Source organism: Melospiza melodia, chromosome 2 (assembly GCF_035770615.1).
Source record: "Melospiza melodia melodia isolate bMelMel2 chromosome 2, bMelMel2.pri, whole genome shotgun sequence".
Classification (NCBI taxonomy): Eukaryota; Metazoa; Chordata; class Aves; order Passeriformes; family Passerellidae; genus Melospiza; species Melospiza melodia.
In genome coordinates this window covers 83,048,461-83,066,665 of record NC_086195.1, presented here as the reverse complement: position 1 = coordinate 83,066,665, position 18,205 = coordinate 83,048,461, and the positions used below count along the sequence as shown (strand labels likewise).

At 43.1% G+C, this 18,205-nt stretch overlaps 2 protein-coding genes across 6 annotated transcripts in view; one reads left to right on the top strand and one right to left on the bottom strand.

Moving 5' to 3' along the window:
• The window catches only part of FLT1 (fms related receptor tyrosine kinase 1), a 107,516-nt gene extending 93,635 nt beyond the window's left edge, over positions 1-13,881 (top strand). Inside the window, exons 21-30 of the mRNA XM_063149095.1 lie at positions 71-230; positions 647-744; positions 1,356-1,478; positions 2,537-2,648; positions 4,263-4,362; positions 5,683-5,788; positions 5,882-6,012; positions 6,385-6,469; positions 7,198-7,289; positions 11,971-13,881. Of these exons, the coding sequence (XP_063005165.1) occupies positions 71-230; positions 647-744; positions 1,356-1,478; positions 2,537-2,648; positions 4,263-4,362; positions 5,683-5,788; positions 5,882-6,012; positions 6,385-6,469; positions 7,198-7,289; positions 11,971-12,175 (1,212 nt within the window). The 3' untranslated portion in view covers positions 12,176-13,881. The remainder of the gene's footprint in view (positions 1-70; positions 231-646; positions 745-1,355; positions 1,479-2,536; positions 2,649-4,262; positions 4,363-5,682; positions 5,789-5,881; positions 6,013-6,384; positions 6,470-7,197; positions 7,290-11,970) is intronic.
• A 1,377-nt stretch (positions 13,882-15,258) lies between these two features.
• PAN3 (poly(A) specific ribonuclease subunit PAN3) overlaps positions 15,259-18,205 on the bottom strand; it is a 78,630-nt gene continuing 75,683 nt past the window's right edge. For 3 of the 5 annotated variants that reach the window (XM_063149089.1, XM_063149090.1, XM_063149093.1), the window contains one exon: positions 15,259-18,202. In XM_063149089.1, the coding sequence (XP_063005159.1) occupies positions 18,062-18,202 (141 nt within the window). In that variant the 3' untranslated portion in view covers positions 15,259-18,061. The remainder of the gene's footprint in view (positions 18,203-18,205) is intronic. The other 2 variants (XM_063149092.1, XR_010026745.1) reach the window with 2 other exon arrangements.

Sequence of the window (18,205 nt, the reverse complement as noted above, 5' to 3'; positions counted from 1 at the left end):
AAGGCATCAGCAGGCTCCCTTGGTTCCCACTGCTCTGATGTCGCACCTCTTCTCCTCCTTTTGTTTGAAGGACTCCTCTCTGCAGGGAGAGCCAATGAAAGAGAAAAAGGACATTGAACCAGTGGAAAGCAAAAAACAAAGGTTGGCCAGTGTCACCAGCAGGGAGAGCTTGGCCAGCTCTGGGTTCCAGGAAGATAAAAGTCTGACTGATGTGGAGGAGGACGAGGAGGGTAGGTATTAATTCCTTCCTGTCCCTACACAGACTGTGATATTTTTACAACATACTGTGAATCCCTGAAATTTTTTTCCTCATTTATCACCCTAATAAACATCCGTGGGAGATGCTCAGAAGGTCATGTCCAGAGGGTAAAAGATTTTAAAAAAGATTATTTCCAGGGTTACAAAATCTGACAGGAAAATGTGTGATTGTTTGTTCTGACTGCTCCTTATCTTTGGGGAAAACACAGCAGTGTCCAAAGCATGGGGTGTACAGCAAGCACTATTTTTGTTTCCAATGCCAGTAGGTTGACCTTCAAATACCCCTCCAAAAAGACTGAATTTATGGGAATAATGGGTTCTGTAAGAAAGGGGGAAAAGAGAGCCTGTGAGCTGTCTTTGTAACAAACCCTGCTTGCCACCTCTGCAGATGCTGATGACCTGTACAAGCTGCCCCTCACTATGGAGGACCTGATCTCTTACAGCTTTCAGGTGGCCAGAGGAATGGAGTTCCTCTCCTCCAGAAAGGTGAGTTTTGCACTGAGGGTTTTTCACTGCAGAAGGACAAGATTCAGAGGTGAAATCATGTCTACATTGTAGTGACACCCTCCTTGGGAGAGGTCCCAAAGGAAGAGCTGTTTTCCTCTTGGCATTATAAATATAACTGTGTTTATTCAAGTATCCATAGTCTATAAACACAGGATCATGACTGAAGGCAGTGGGTCAAGCTCATTCATTTGGGGAAGATCTTTTGGGTGTGGTAGGTTTTGCCTTAATTTCAACATATATTAGGGAGCTCCAAATGATTCAGCTCTTTCCCTGCAAATGTCAAAGGGCTTACAAATTTGTCACTTTCTGGACTTAATAATTAAAAAAAAATTACTGCTGTTTAGAGTAATTTCATGTAAACTATAGGCAACTTCCCTAAAAAATTATTATTATTATTATTATTATTATTATTATTATTATTATTATTATTATTATTATTATTATTATTATTAATAATAATAATAATAATAATAATAATAATAATAATAACAACAATAATAATAATATAATTTTTAAAGGATATGAGAGACAGGAAATTTGTGGGCAGGAATAAGGAAATGCAGTTTGATTGTGAAACTGTTTTATTATAGTGCATTCATCGTGACCTGGCAGCCAGAAACATCCTTTTATCTGAGAACAATGTTGTGAAGATCTGTGATTTTGGCCTTGCAAGAGATATTTATAAGAATCCTGATTATGTGAGAAAAGGAGATGTAAGTCAAGATGCTGTTTATTTACCCAAATGTTTATAACATGTCATTTCAAACTGTCCACCAAAACACTCTGTAGATGTTCACATTCCCTGAATTTAAGAGCTCAAAAGCTGTCGGGTTTTGTGTGAAGATGAGCTGTCCAGATGTGTTGTGGGTCTGGGAAGCATTTCAATCCTCAGCCATAAGGCCTAGACATGCTGACTTCTTCACAGCTTTGCCCTGTTAATACTTTGGTTTTTTAGACATTTCTTGGCTGGCTCACCATCACCCCCTTACTCCGCAAACTTCCTGCAAGGAAAACAGTGCCCCCAAAAGCAGGTGTGTACCCCCCAGTGCTCCTGGTGCCCTGAGCAGCTGAGCAGGACTTGTTCCTCCAGCACCTACTTGTTGTTTTTTTGTCCTCACTGCAGAGAGCAGGCAGTGACTGCCCTGCCAGCCCTGCTGTGAAGGGCTGGGCCAGCAAACTGTGCTGGCACCCACCCATGCTGTGGGAATTTGGTGTGGGCATTGGAGTCATGCAGAGAGTCTCTTTCTGGAGACTCACCCATCTGCCAGCCATTCCCACATCTGTAAATAACTTCCAGGGTTTACAGCATTGCAAAGTAGCTGGGAAATGTTCACACAGCTTTGGTACTGTTCAGGAGACCCTAACAAGCTGTGCAGATGTGCTCCTGCAATTCTGGCTCGGAAAATTTCCCCCCAAATATCTCCAGCATCGTTACAGAATGGTTGGATGCAGGGCTTTCTGCCCTGTCTCTATGATGCTGGCAAGGGACCTCTGCTCCTACACACTCCCATATCCCTGTAAAGAAAAGGCCTGGTCACAGGTTTCCAATGTCTGGTGTTTTGCGCCACATGTTTTTTAAAAACAGCCTTTTACTCCAACAATTTGTTAAGCGTATGAATGAGTGTGGGTTTATCTTGACTGCCTGTAAGGAAATCCCACAGGTTCCTGCCTGAATGGTAATTATTTACATAACAATATATAGTTGATTCATCTATGATTAAAATCTTTCAGGCTTTGAAAATAATAGTCAGATTTGTCCCTTTTACTCCAGGCTCGACTTCCTCTCAAGTGGATGGCTCCTGAATCCATATTTGATAAAATCTACAATACAAAAAGCGACGTGTGGTCCTTTGGGGTCTTGCTGTGGGAGATATTTTCCTTGGGTATGTTAACTCTGCACCCCAGGAGCTTGATGGGAGTGGGGACTCCAGCCTGGGGAAAACATCCTTTACCTTCAATGATCTTTTGGCAGGTGTTTCACAAAGCCCTAAATCAGAAGCAGAGGGATTATTGTGCCCCCGTGAACCAGAAATTTTGCTGCTTTTAAGAGCACTGAAAGTTTATTTGCCAAGCGAAAGCCTCAAAGGATAGCACAGCTGTCTGAGAACTTTACCAGCTACTTCTGCCATGGGCAAAAGCTGGCACTAAGCTTCCCACTTTTCCCTGTAGAAAGCCTTGGCAGAGGATGCAGGGCAGCACAGCCAGAGCAGTCACAGAGCTTTGTCTGACTGATGGCACTAGCAGGAAAGTCAGGCAATTTTTAAAGCATTTCAATTGACTCTAGAACCCTGTAGGATAACACAGAGCTGTTATTCTGGGTCACCAGCTGCCCAAGACCAAGGCACCTCCTCCTGTGCCACAGACAGCATTCAAGACACTGAGTGCCATGAGCTGAGTGCTCCCTCAAATGCTTCTTATCCCTCTTGTGGGAGCAAGGGAGCCAAACCCACAGTTTGAATGTCTCAGATCCTGTGACCCCCATTTCCAGCCCAAGTCCAGGAGGTCCCCCCAGCCCAGGAGGGATCCAGCACCCCCCTCACCCAGGCTACTGGACACAGCAGGCGAAAAGCATCTGCACTGATGCCGCACGATGAACTAGAGCAAGCAATCTGAAATTAAAACCTGGTGAAGCCTTTTTTTTTTTCCTTTCCTTCATGTGGAAAAGGCAGGATACAAGATGTACACTGAGTGGGAACAACAATGACTGTCAGAACAGAAGAATCTTAATTGAGTTCAACACAGAGGCTGACAAAAGAGGCGAACAGCAGAGGAAACAATACTATACAATTCTCAGGACAATCAATCATTTATTAGTTTAAATACATGTTGTTGGTCAGCCTGCCAACTCTTGTGATTTTATGGTCAGCCTCATAATACCTGCTATTTTTTTCTTAAAGCCCCAGCTCCTTGAACCTGGTGACTCTCTGACTCTATGAAAGGTCCCTTTTTTTTTCCTTTCGTTTTCCCTTTTCCTGAATTTTTTTTGTCTACAGAAAAAAAAAATACCAACAATACAATCAGGCTGCATCTGAGAAACACAGAAAACAGAAAAACAATGCAAATGCACTGTGACCTCATTTAAAACAATTATTTCGATTTTTTCAAGGTGATTTGGGGCATTTGGGGTTTGTTAATATTGTCCTCACTAGACTTTGGAGTAGTCCAAACCAATAGAAAGATCAGACTTGGCTTTTCAAGGGATAGTGTTCAAATTAAATTCATGTGCATTTTTTCTGTTCAGGCTAGGAAAGCACCACCAATAGCTGTGGTCTTGATCTTGCCCCCTCCTCCAAAGACTGGGGCTTGGAGCCCATCCAGCTGTAATTCCCTGCCTGAGGCAGCCAGCAGGGCCAGATCCTGCAGGGGGGACACTCCCTGCCCCCAGCTCTGCAACCTGATGATGCACATCCATAGGGAGAATTTGAGGGAGAGGCATAGGGCCCAGTGAGGTCACAGGCACTCAAGGCATGTATCTATTCTCCCAATGTCACTTCCAGGTGCCTCTCCTTACCCCGGAGTCCAAATAGACGAGGATTTCTGCAGCAGGCTGAAGGAAGGCACAAGAATGCGAGCCCCAGAGCAAGCGACCGAGGAGATGTAAGATGCCTTTGCTTGCCTTGGGTACCACTGCCCTCCTGGGCTGCCCTGCAGATGATGTTCCAGCCTCTAAAAATACCCTGTGCCAGCCTAAGGAAAAACAACCCAATCCTCCATCGGTATCTTCTTGTACACCCCCCCATCCTGGCCCCTGGCTCTCCCAGAGAGTAGGGGGCAACAAGAGCCTGAGCCCAATGCACCACCAGGGCTGTGCTCTCAGGGAAGCTGAGCAAGGAAGAGGAGGAGAAGGGGGAGGAGAAGGAGGAAGGTCATTCCTTGCTAGGTTTAATATTTACCGACATGCACAGAGATAAGTGCTGGAGGAATGTGACATTATTAACATCGTCTTGACTTAGGAAGTGACAGTGGAGGCTTCCTTGCAGTCACTCGGGTAAGGAGGGTCCACCCTTTCCTGTACACGGTGTCTGATGGCAGAGGAAGGTGACGGGGACCCGCAGCCGCCCCGCCCGGGTTGTCTGAGTCCTCACGGCCATGTCAGCCGTCACTCCCTTCTCCCCTGCCCTCAGGTGCAGCCTCAAGCTGCTGCTGCATGGCCAACACCTTTCTGGAGACCAAGGTGGGTCAGGACAGAGCACCTTGCCCGGGAGGCCCATGCAGCACTCTGAACATTCACCCTGTGACACAAATCATTGAGGACCATGAACATGTCCAGGGTGTTTTACCTCTGGAGGCAAAATCGAGTACGTGTGGGTGTCCTGGTGCCTTCCCGAGTGCTATGTCATGGCTCTAAATAGCAACACTTACCAAAAAATAGTTCTAGCAGAAGAAAAGGATGCAAGCCAGCCATGCCTATCTGGGAGTATTGCCCATTGACTAATTTTATTATCCTAGTGACAGTAGATAAGAGCTTTTTTTTTGTCTCTTCCACATATTTTATTGCAGGAAGGAAAGCTTGGCTCTACCAATACAAGGAAGTGACACATCCATATAAGTCATCTTAGGATGCCTTTAGGATACTTTAACCTAAACATTGCCAGTTAATAGATGTTTAATACAAAGGTTTAATGCTTAATTAGGAATGAAAAAAAAGGAAGTATGACTGGTTGGCTGAATTATCCTTTTGATGTTGTCTTCTGGGGTGTTGCATGAAGGTTTTCTGTTTTTGTGGGAAGTTTAGTGGTTTACTTTTAGGAAGATGCCTTGATGGTGTTAGAGAGAATCTTTGTAAAACCAAGCAGTTTGAGGAGTTACCTCCCTATGTCTGTCTATCGATGACAAGATGTCAAAGACTGCTGCGCTGCCTTGGATTAAACAGAGCTGTAACCCCACCCTGTGCTCACTTTGCTGTTGTCCTCACAGTTACCAAATCATGCTGGACTGCTGGCAGAGCAATCCCAACGACAGACCACGGTTCTCTGAGCTGGTGAAAAAGCTGGGTGACCTGCTGCAAGCAAACGTCCAGCAGGTATTAATGTCACAACCACATGCTGTCACTGAGGAAAGGAAAACTGGCCACATGGACCCAGGAATAAGGCTTTTATTTCTTGTTTACATCTAGGAAGGTAAAGACTACATACCCCTCAGCACAATATTTACAACAGAAAGTGGGTCTCCCCCTGCATCTGATGCTTTGTGCAATGAAAATTTTCCTGTTACAAGCTCAAGCAGTGGAAGCACCGAAAATGTCAGGTGAGATAAGCAAGAATAAGACTGTGTGTGTTCGTTGGGGGTGGTAGTTTGCTGCATAGCCCAGTTTGGACCTGGGTGGAAGAAAACACTCAGAGACAGCCCACAGGTGGCCAGTTGCTGAGCCACTCACTGCTGTGGCTCTTTGGAGTGCCCCTGCCCAGGTCACAGGGCTCAGACACTGTAAGAGGCACGGCTGTGCATACCCCGGGACTGGGGAGTGAGATTTGGGTGGGGTCTGGTTAACAAGTCCCTTTTGCATGACCTACCTTGAAGATAGCTGGGAGCTGCCCAAAAAAACAGAGAAATACCCAACACTTCCTGCTAGTGCATTTCATACTCACCAAAAATTGTCCTCCTTCTCTTGTTGAACAGATACATAAACACTTCCAAAATAAACCCCCCCCAGCGCATAAAGACATTTGAAGAGCTTCCCATGAAGGAAACGCTTGTATTTAATGTAAGTGACCCCTGGGCCAAATGATATGCCAGGTATTTCTTGTTATTTATGTGACAGCTTTATACAGGGATAATCAGGATGGGGGGGTTACTGCTTGGTCAGCTCTAACTGATACAAGGTGCAGGATTAGCTGTACTTGCAACAAGAGGTTATCCCACTTCCCTACAAATTAGGGTCAGAGATCCTTGCTGGCCATGCCATGGGCTGCAAACATTCCTTCCCTGACATGAAGTGGTAAGTTCCAGTAGGTGTGCAAGGTTGTTAGGAACAAGACCTGTTAGCAGATGGACAAGCTGAAGCCATGTCTAACAGTGGGACACACACCAAATCCTGGTAGGGACAGGCATGGGCGAGAGTCTGGGACAAGCTTTTAGTGACTCAGTAGAAGGCATTAAGCAGCAGGAGGTGGGAAAGGCACAGTGGTCCTCACAGGGTTGAACAGGTGGCTGGCCAGAGCTTCAGACTGCGTGCAGACACTTTTCTTCCAGCACCCTGGATTTGCACTAACATTACCTGCCTGCTGCACCCCAAGGCACGAGCGGTTTGGAAAGGGACCATTAAATGCCTGTGCACTGCTGCTGTGCACAGAGCTGCTGTCTCCTAGAGCTGTCTCAGTATCAATGACCAGAAGGATGCTGGAAATCAGACCAAAGAGGAACTGAGTCCTTTGTAAAATACAGTTAACACCTCACAGGACTGCATCTCTCTTTCTCTCTTTTTTCTTCAAGGATTATCAAGCAGACAGTGGGATGGTGCTGGCTCCAGAGGAACTGAAACGCTTCACATGGACAGGCAGCAAGCAGAAACGGACACTCTTTGGGTCTGTATTTTACATTCCCTTCTTCTCAGGTTTTAGATGGCAAAGGAGAATTCAAGGTCCCTGAGCTAAATATGCCTTGTGAAAGTAGCTGAGGTGGCCCCAGTCCCTGCAAACACTCTTGCTGAGGTGTCCTGCTTGGTTTAATCAGCAGTCAATCATCTTCCACACCTATATCTTTGAAGAAGCAAAAAACCCTCAATGCCTTGGATGCACATCAGCAATATGATTTATTAGCACTTATTGGTCCACCTAATGCTCAATTTAATGCCAGTGTCAGAGAGCACTGAACTGAGGTAGGAGGCAGGTAACTGTGAGAAACAAGCCATTAATAATAGGGGAGGAGGAATGTGTGGCTGCGAAGGATTTGCAGTTGTTTCTGCAAGTCCCAAGGGCACCCCAGCTGGGACAAGGCCCCCTGTGCTTGTTTTTGCCCTTCTTTTCCATGACTCAGCTAAGCACGGCCCATTTAACACCCATGGGCTCAGGATGCTAAAGTGGCAACTTTACAATAGATGGATGTGAGGGCCTCACTTCTCTTCCTGCCTTTAAGCACTTGAATATATTGGCCATCTTCCTCCACCTAATTCCTGACAGCTGCCCAAGCAGGGAACTAGGGCTGCTCTAAGAAATGGGCTGCACTGACATGAACTCTCTGTAAATGGGAAGTGTTTATTTTCTCAGCGCCGGCGCTGTATCAGCTCCCAGCCGCTGCAAAGCTGGCAGTGTCCTGCTTTCAGCTCACTGCTCTCAGCCAGCCCGGAGACTGCCCAGACCCAACCCATCCTTCATCTCACGCTGGCAGGAGGTCAAGGCCAGCCTGCCATCCTGCCAGCGCCAAACTTGTCAGTGCCTTGCAGTTGGGCAGCCTGGGAGGTGTAGCATTGTCTCAAAGAACAATCAGAGCTGCCTGAAACGTGCGGTCAAGGCAGAGAGGCCTCGCTCCACAACAAATTCCAGTGACCTAGAGGGCGTTGGTTGAAATACGTGTGGGACAGAAATACGTGTGGGGACAGAAATACGTGTAGGAGAGCGCGCGCTCACAGGGCTGGAAAGCACGGCCTGGATGAACGCGCTGCTGGCAGCAGCCTGCAGTGGCAAAGCTGCTCGTGCGTGCAAAGCCAGGGCAACACAAGCCACTCCGAACAAATGCTGGGAAACCCTTTCTCCTGCCTTGACCTTTCAGAAAATAGGCTCCTGAGCAGTTTTATGGCACTTCAGCTCTGTTGTGGCAGGCTGTCTTTGGAGAAGCCACTACAGAGTGTATGTGGATATTACAGGGTTCCAAAGGATGCAATGTTCTCTAGATGTGGTTTAACTCATTTTTTCTCCGTGTTTTTCTGAAGGCTGCTGTCAGCCACACAGACAACATGGCAACCTCCCTAAATGAAATTTATGACAAGCCTTTTTCTTTGCATAGAGTGTGTCCCAAGCATCCCCCTGCAAGTGCTTTAAGGGGCATCTTCAAATACAGAAGAAAAAAGAATGCCTGCATAAAAAAAAAAAAAATGAACTGAACAGTGGCTGCTAGAATGTAAATCCTTGGGAAAACAGAGTGGTAGACTGAGATCATACAAGGTCATCTGGCCTGCAAGCTAAACAAGTGGTACTGTAGCACTGTGCCAAAAAGCACTCATGGATGTGAATGCAGGCAGTGACCCTTCAGTCACCACAGGTTCCTAAAAGTGGTAGCATCTTAGCTAAGCATCCTTTACTTAAAATTAATTGGAACAGTAAATAAATACCCCTAAAATTTGTACTGAGCAAGGTGGAGCCTGGAAGGGTTTGAGACATGGAAACTGATCTAAGCAGATGTACATTCCTGCTTCTTCACTTGCATTGCAGGCATCCTGACATTTCAGCTTGGCTTTTCTTGCAGGGAGCTGATTCAGGTTGCCAGATTGTCAGAACAGTTTCTGAGTGAGCAGTAGCAGCTCACTGTCAGGGCAGCTGGTGCCAGCACCAGGGTGAGGAAGAGTTTCACCTTCCTTTGGCAGCAGCTTGCCTATGGTGGTTACGTCCCTTCGCTGTAACAAAGCCTTGGAAGAGTCAGACTGGGCAGAGCCAAATAACAGCATAGTGTGTTAGGAGCCAAACCCAGAGCACCCTGTCTGTCTCCAGAAGCACCCCCAGGGTTTATTTCAGAGGAAACTGACTGCAGGAGAGAGCCAGCATGTGCAGCAGTGCTTGCCAGGCCAAGGGCAGAACAGAACAGGGAGCCAACCTGACAGTGCAGGGGCACCCCACTGACCCTGGCGAGGCGCCTCCTCTTGGGCTTCCACTTCTCCTGCCTAGGGAAAGGCACTAATGCCACAGCTCACCCTTGGTCTCACTATAGGAAAGAGCATCAGCCTAAACTCTGGTGAGCTCCATAGGCCCAGGTGGTGGCCAGGAGCAAAAAACAGAAACGGTTGCAACGTGTATTGGACTTGCTAGTGCCACTGAGGTGAAAAATGATATTCTGAGCAGCAGGAAGAGAAGTGAGTTTTTGTTAATATAAGGCCTCAGGTAAAAGAGCCTGGTAGAAAGATTTGGGGGCAGTTTTCTGAACTGTGCTCCTTTGCACAGGGAAAGATCCTGAGTGCAACCCTTTTCTAGCTTTTCAGTAGTGGTGAAAAAGCCCAACACAAGTAAGCCAAAATCCTTGGGCTGAGGCAAACCCTTGAGTCAGTGTAAATTGCAAAGCCAGAAAAACAGCAAGAATTCCACCTCCTGTGAGCTGGAACAAGCGTCTCAAGAGCTGCAGCCAGCCTCTAACCTCACTCTGGTCCTGAACATGGCAAAAAACCAGCAGCCATTTCCTCCAACAAACAATCCCAATTAAAGACCAACTAAACACAGTTTCCAATTTACATTCCTAGATTGGCAAGAAGATAGTCCACAGCTACAGAGGCCTTTACTGACTGTAAACTCAGACTCAAAATGAAGCCTGACCACAGATGCCAAAACCCCTTGAGCTCCCTCAAAGTTTTTTGTGGGAATGCATGCCCAGGTACAGCAGTGCACTCCAGATAAAATTAATAGATGCAGCTCTTCTGGTAAAAAGGTAAAGCTCTTCTGGTAAAGCAGAAGCCAAGTCTAGCTCACAAGAAAAATCTCAGGATACAAAAGCCTGATGATGGTGAAAGGATCAAAGCATGACAGTTTTTAAGACTCACAACTTGTCATGCACACTCCACTTTTGCCAGCTCCTGAAGGCTCATAATTACAATGTAAATCACAGAGGCATTTCTCTTTAAACCCATCACAAGAAGTCCATTGCATCTGTGACTAACCTTGTCATAGTTATGAAATTTATCCCAAGGCAAGTAGTTCTCCATCTGCCAACAGATGCAGTATAAAAATATGGGATGCATCTACAATCCTCATCTCAAGGGCTCCTCCTCAGGAGCTCCATTCATCTACTGATAAATGTAATGGGGTGGTCTTCTTAGGGACACCCTTCCAATTTCCTGCAGTAAGAAGAAGAGACAGACACCACACTCCTTAAAAAACCACACAAGCTTCTGAAACTGTGACAAACTTGAGAAACTGTGACCTCTAAGAGGAACTTGTAATGGTCCTGTGCCACTAGTTCTGTAGTTAACTTAAAGACCTAACAATGCAAAGTAAAATGAAAAGCAAAACCCTGGGCTCTGCAAGCCTCAACAGATGCTAGGGCTGCCAACGTTTCTGACCTTATAAATGAAGAGGAGTGGATTGTCCATGAACTTATAAAAATACAGGGAGGAAATATAATTTTAGACACTGTGGTCCAACATGTTTACTTTAGGATTTCACATGTAAACAGTGATGGAAAACTGCTCTGGCTTGTCCTTTGTCTACAGATAAATCTTTGGTATTCAAGTTCAATGGTGTAAAAATTCTCTTTGCCCTGATTTTCATTACTGAAAGAGCTATTTGAAGCACTGCAATCTCTGAATATGGGTGAGAAAGTGCCAAAAGGCTAACAGTGCCTCTAAAAGTGGCTTTGCCCAGAAGACATTTAACCCCTCTTAGTAAAGGGCATCTTATAAATGGCAGCCTACAGGATAACGGGTCCTTTTAAGGGACAGGAAAATTCTAATTCAAACCAGCAGTTCATGGCAGCTGCCAAAAGCCAAAAAAGAGCAGATAGCCAGACCTCATGCCCTTCCTCACAAACATCAGCCATTTTTATTAGAAATTTATCCCAGAATTAGGCTTCGGGAACATCTACACTAGCAGTTTTCTACTTTTGCCTCAAGGTTTGAGACCTTCCACCACTTCAGTCCTGCTCAAAAACCCCTGTTCCCTTAGGAAGGAACATTTAGGTATGGGGATACACTGCCTCACCACAGCAGAGCTGCCAGACACTCCCCACTACGTGACCCTGCAATAAAGTCTCACTCCCCAGCACCTGCCACAAATGAACAATTCGAGCTTAGGCTGAGCAGTCCAGTACTCCCCCAAGCAGCAAGACTGATAGAGTGCATGAACACTTTTAACAGTGATGTGCACTCCCAGCACCTCTGTTTAAAGGGACTCACAGGGAACACAGGAGGGCTCCTTCACTCCTCTGTTCTGCACTCCCTCTGAGCAAGTCCATCTGCATCAGTGCCCCTCTCACCGTGTAAGAATTAACTTGTGACCTAGCTTTGCTCAAGTTACTAAACCAAAATCTTTTCATGGTAAGAAAGCTCACAATGACACTGCTCTATTACAGCATTAAGGGTGCCAGCAGGAGCAAGGAGTCAGTGCTTTCTGGAGTAACCAAGCCAAGAAGCTTCTGCAGTTTCAGCTGTGACCAGCTCAGTGACGCCAAGCGAAGACACACCTGTGGTTATGCGATGCTGGAGAAAATGATTGCCAGCCGCTCTCCTCCTCCTGACTACAACTCTGTTGTCCATTATTCTCAGCCACCCGTTTAAGTACGTCTAGGCCAAATAAACACATAGGTTCTCGGGAAACACTGTCAGTTTAAAAACTCTCATCCCAAATTATTTCAATTATCATAAAACTTGAGAATTTATCATTTTCTTAATCCCAGAGATCTGCTTTTCTACAGACTGCAGCACATGTATTCAAAATAGAGCAAAATATTATTGCTTAAACCTTGACTTTCCCAAATGCTCAACACCAATAGCTTTCGCTAAAAATGCTGAGTGCTTCTGCATCCAGGAAAACCTGGAAGGCCATTATTACAGCCTCTGCTCAGACTCACTTCTGTCCTGACTGGGAGAGGCACCTGGGAGCTCTAGAGAGCCAGCAATCTGCACCAGGCACTGACATATTCGCATCCCATGGCTGGGGTATGTGTTGTGCTAGAAAATAAAGGAGCCTTCAAGAAGATAGAAACTGGAAACAGACCACAAACTATATTTATAATGAACACTACTTTGAGAAACTTGTGGAGGGCTGGTGCTATGGGGAAGCTGAATAAGCTAACTGGGGATGGGGCATTATATGGATCTTACTGCTCCAGATGGCAGACGCAGTAGGGAGCCTTGCAAGGCAAGAATTTAAAATGCGTTGCTAAACACAATTGGCAAGGATAGAGGAGAACTATGACCAGATCCAGGGCTGTAACAACAGGGAATACATACCAATTCAGTTTGGATAATCCTGTTGAAATCCAGTAAATATTGAAGTTTTGCACTTTGTCATAAGCTGACACGCACACACTGGAACCAAACCACAAGGCAGATAGGTTCAAGCCAAGCTCTGTCCACAAAACCTCACAGACCTTCTAACACTGCACTGATTATATTTTATATATGGGAATATGTCTGAAAAGACAGAATGGCTACTAGACTGCACAAACTTTAATTGATCACTAGAGAGTTTGAAGAGATTAATTAGAAATTACAAGGCAATCTGTAAAGTTAGGGCAGCTTTTTTATGAAGACACCTAAATTTCCATGTTAAGTTACCAGTACGTACAGGAATAAAAATATATCATTCATTTACAGCAGATTTTGTATAGCATCTCAGAAAGGTCATGAGTGTTCTTTGCTCAAGAAGCATTAGGATGCACCCATTCCCTTTCACCTTTGAATGCAGTACTGAAATGGGAGTTGGACATTTAACACAGCAGCACTGATATCTGCCAACTCAATTACAGCCCAATGTCAGCTTATTGTGGTCCACTAAAATGTGTATTACCTTGAATGCTACATGTTATATGATCTCTTGCTCTCTCAGAATTCAGCTGTGAACGTAACCCACTAACAGACTTCAAAGCAAATGACCTTTTGCATATTTATAAATAAAAATGATCTTTGATATTCAAGCAAAATAAATATGTACCACTACTTCTGAGCTAAGTATCTCTGCACAAGAGATCATCAGTTTTAAGTATCTATCACACTGTCTCTTGTTAGTAAAGTATATTTGACCTTGATCAAGACAAAATTTCAGTACTCTTTTGTTACTAGAACCGAGCAAGAATAGTTACAGGATGATGCATCTCAAAGGACATGTTTGCACAGTGTAAATATATAAATATGCTTTTATGCATAAATATTTAAGAAAACTGGACTACAAAATATTACTTTTGTATGAACACTCAAGTGTCTTCAGATGTGAAGAACTCCTCTTTTGTCTTGCATTTTCTGTCTTTATATAATGTGTTTGACTACTAAATTAATATAATAAAGTTTGCTTTTGAAAAAAAAAATAGAGTTCTGCCAGTGTCAAAGACTGCTGTGGCACACAAGTCAGCACTGTGGAGCACAAACATCTGGCACACATCCAGCCCACAGGCTGATTTTCTGAGCAAAGGAGAACATGGAATAATCACACAGAAGGAAGGCACATTTCCCACACAGCAAACCAGCTACAGTGACAGACACCTGTCACTGCTCCCTGTGTGGGTGACATTCCCTAGGTTCAGCATACTTAGGAAGAGCTTACTGCTGTCTAGAGACAAAAACTCAACCCAGCCTCTGGGAGAGGCAAGGTTTCATGGTGGGGGAAGACAAACATCCATCTAACCACCCACCATTCCTGGTTTCTTCAGCAATTAGAAGATGCACACCAGAGAAAAGGATAGCAAACAGAGCTAAGGTGTCCTCACCAAAGCCTGTTCTGAAGCTACTGTGACAGGAGGCAGAACCTTAGGCCTGCAGAGAGACTCTTTTCTTCAGAGAATCCCTACATCCCCACCCCATCCATCTGAAGCTGAGGATGTTGCCTCCAGAGAGATGTTCAATCAAGTGCTCTCTGCTAAACAGCATTCAATCTGAGGGGCTCTCCAAATGCTGGAAGTGGAGATGAAGCTTTCTCTGGGAAAGCAGAATGGGATCATCAACTGCTGGAGGAGTTGTGTAGCTGTTGCTGCATATTACTAAGGAGGAAACTGGAGACTGGATATGTGCATCAATCAAAAAATGTAGCTTATATAATAGCATTCCTAAAACACTGCAATTTCAGTGATAATGTTAAATATGTGCAAGGACTATTGACAATACACAATATATTACATAAAATTACATGTTCCATAAGCATGGTCAGCATTGGATGGATATAAGAGACTCTATCCGACCAGCAAATCATCAAACCTTTGCTGGTTAAAAATGTAAAAAAGAATTCTGTGAAATGAAGTTATTGTGACTCCATGTGCAAATTCTCAGAGAAATTAAAACACTTTGTTTCTGAGCAAAAAAAGCTCAAAAAACATGAAAGTAAGGGTACTTGAGCAGAGTTTTCAAAAGTAGGGCTTACCGAGGAAAGCAGACCTGATCAAACTGAAGCAGACGGGATTTGACTTGGGAGTTACAGAAACATGCATTAATACACTTCTAGTGAACAGTATCTCTCGGTTTTAGGACATTTGATACACTCTAAGTGGCAAGCACTAAACACAATTTGTGACTCCTGTTTGTTAAAACTCTGCATTGCAGACAGAATGAATACAAAAGAAGTACGAGACAAATGAAATAAAATTCCACCACCAAAGTTGAAGTGCCCTGGACCCAACCTCAGAGCTTCACAATGTCAAAACAAGGCCACATTATTTCTGGTATTCTTTATTAAAAATACTGCTGTACACATGAACAATGAAAACAGGATTAAAGATGAGTAACACATATTGGGATCATGACATTAGAACTTAACATACTGGTGCTTTTTAGGGGAAGCAGTTGACACCTGAATTACTGAAACAAGGGCAAATCAAAAATACATAGGTACCCTCAACAAAATATTTACAATATAGTAAATACAGCAACAAAATTTAAAACAGGTACAAAAATTAAAATGACCAACATCAGATGATTTCAAAGGTTGTCCCTTCTGTGCTTTTAGCTGTAAAAAATAGGAAGGTCAGAAATAAATTTCCCATCTGGGAGGGCACATCCTGGTGACTCTTCTTTTAAATACAGATACACAGTTCTTCCTATGAATGGATCAAACTACAACTTTAGGACAACCTTCTAAATGGAATTAAAATGGGGAAGAAGGGCTCTCCCCAAAAAAAACACCCAAGCTGAACTTCAGACTGTTCAAATTATTCCCAAATATGACCAAATAAAATAAATAGAAAACAAAGCTCAACTTCTTTTTAATTTTATGTATTACCTGACACCAAATATTTTCTGGCTGACATTATGTATGAAAACTTATTAGCTGTCTACCTTTTTATTTTTAAACCAAGTCCTGAGGTTACTAGGGGCTGAAGCAAACTGACATTATGCAAATACACACAGGTTTGCAATTTAGACATGTCTTGCAGAGGGTGTGCTGGTCTAAAAAGGATGAGAATTCAAGCCCTATTTTACCCCTGCCTTACACTTCCACAAAATATTGGTCCACAAATTAAATTTTCAAAGGTTCCCAAACCCCACAACTGAACAGATGATCCCCTTTCATTTTCAAAGAAAACAATACTGGAAAAAACCTCAGCCCGCTTATAAATTAAGCATTCCATATTTCTTCTAGAATACAAGTACTTCTTTTTTTGTACAAAAGAATTACAATATGATTTGTCAAAAAACATAGAAAAGACAGCTGCTCTTCCTCAAATACATGAGCTAATGATAAAAGACTGTTCTGCATGTTCACTTTTCAAAGTTCCTGTTCCTTTTATATTAAAAAGAACATTCTGGCAACTGTTATCGTTTGAATATTAAACATTATGTTTCTTTGAAAATTGCAACAATAATTGATTTTTAAACTCAACAACTGATGCTACTTAATGTGGATTCAACCACATTTTCTAAAATGTGTAAAGCATGTCCCTAGTCTTCAAAGCTTTCGATGTGAAGAGAGTTGCTTTTTTCTTGATGCAAGTCTCAAGGCGGAGAATCATTTTAAAGCTTATAAAAGTGGACAGAGAAATATTAAAAACTTCTCTGAAAACTACAAATATTGAGAATCATTAAAATTGATGTCAGTAACATCAGTTGCAAGTGCTTAGAGTCTGTCCTGACCTTTTGAGTTTCCACATTTTCTTCATGGTGAGCACCCAGTGCTATTAAAACATTCAGTGCTGGGAAAGGATAGATACAGTCTTCACTACTGCTTTAAGAAAGGAAATTCCTACATGTTTGGCAGTCTTCAGTATCAAAGTGTAGGTGTTTAACTAGAAATCCCATGAATACCCAAGTTTGGAGACAACTGCATGTCCAAAAATTAGAAAGGTAATTGAGGAGCAAAATTCCAGACTTTTGAGACTGAATTACTTCAGGAATATTCATGTGTTGAGTATTAGCAAAAGTAATATTACTTTGGGCTAAGCAGTGACTGCAAAGGCACAGCAGATCATTATCCCTCCAGATTCAGGCCGTAAAACTTGAAAAGCTCTTGATGCCAGACAACTGCTGTGTTTAGTTAATCTTCTTTTAACAGTGTCTTTGTATCTGTATCCAGTGTAGCGTACCATAATAAAGCTGTGGTTCAAAGAACAGAACTTTATACAAAAATTATACTGTAAATAACCTAAAGTAATACACTCCTGAAACTTCAGGCATTTAAACAATTTCTTTAAAAAAAAAAATCTATTAAAAAAATTGCATAAATGTAAATGCTTCTGACTACCAGGAAAATGTACAAACAGTTTTTAAAAGGCGCTGGTTGTGTTTAGAGCAAGTTTGATATGCTCCTTAAATTAAAGATGTTTCCCATTATGCTGTTTTCGTCACTTCGCTTAGACAAGGTTTAAATCGAATGACAGGGGACTTTCTTTCCTTTTTAGTCAATTCACCAATACTTCACTTGACTGGTTTTAAAAAGTTGTTTCTTCTCACATTTCTTTGAGCTAACAGTGGGTGGCATACAGAGCTTGCATACAACACACTTTTACAGAGGTTACGAACTAAAAGGTCATTAATAGAACACAATTTCTATTAAATTATTTACCTGGTCCTTTATGCTATTCTGGGTGCAAATAATATCAAAAATGAATAAATTTTGCTATAACCTCAGTGACAAAAATGTATCCCAGAAATGTCCTTGCAAAGAGTTTCCCTTAAGTATACAATGTGGCAAAACTTCAGAGATCAGAAAAGTCTTAAAAAAATTAAAATTAGTGCATATACAAGTGGAAAAAATAAAAGTAGGAACATCATGCACCTGATGTGTTCCTTAATCTAAAATAAATTCTTCACAGATAAAGCCTCCAATGGCAGCCTTAGCTCTAGGATAAGTGAAACATTCTTCCCTTCAAGTAACAGTGTACCTGACTGAAGTGCAAGCAGCTTTGCTCATCTCCTGTTTGTTTCCCAAATGTGAAATGAGATGACAACAACAATTCAGCTGTAGTGCAATTTGCTATAGGTTAAGTTCCTCAGCAATGTCCTGCATGCTTTCAGCAAATACTACAACTGACCATTTGCGGCTGCAATCAGTTCTTGAAAAGTATTTTCAAAGCAGCGTTTTAAATCGCTGTAAGTTACCACAAGTACACTCTTCTCATCTCTGGAAATGAGGCTTATTTTTTCTGGCACACCAGCATCTAACTG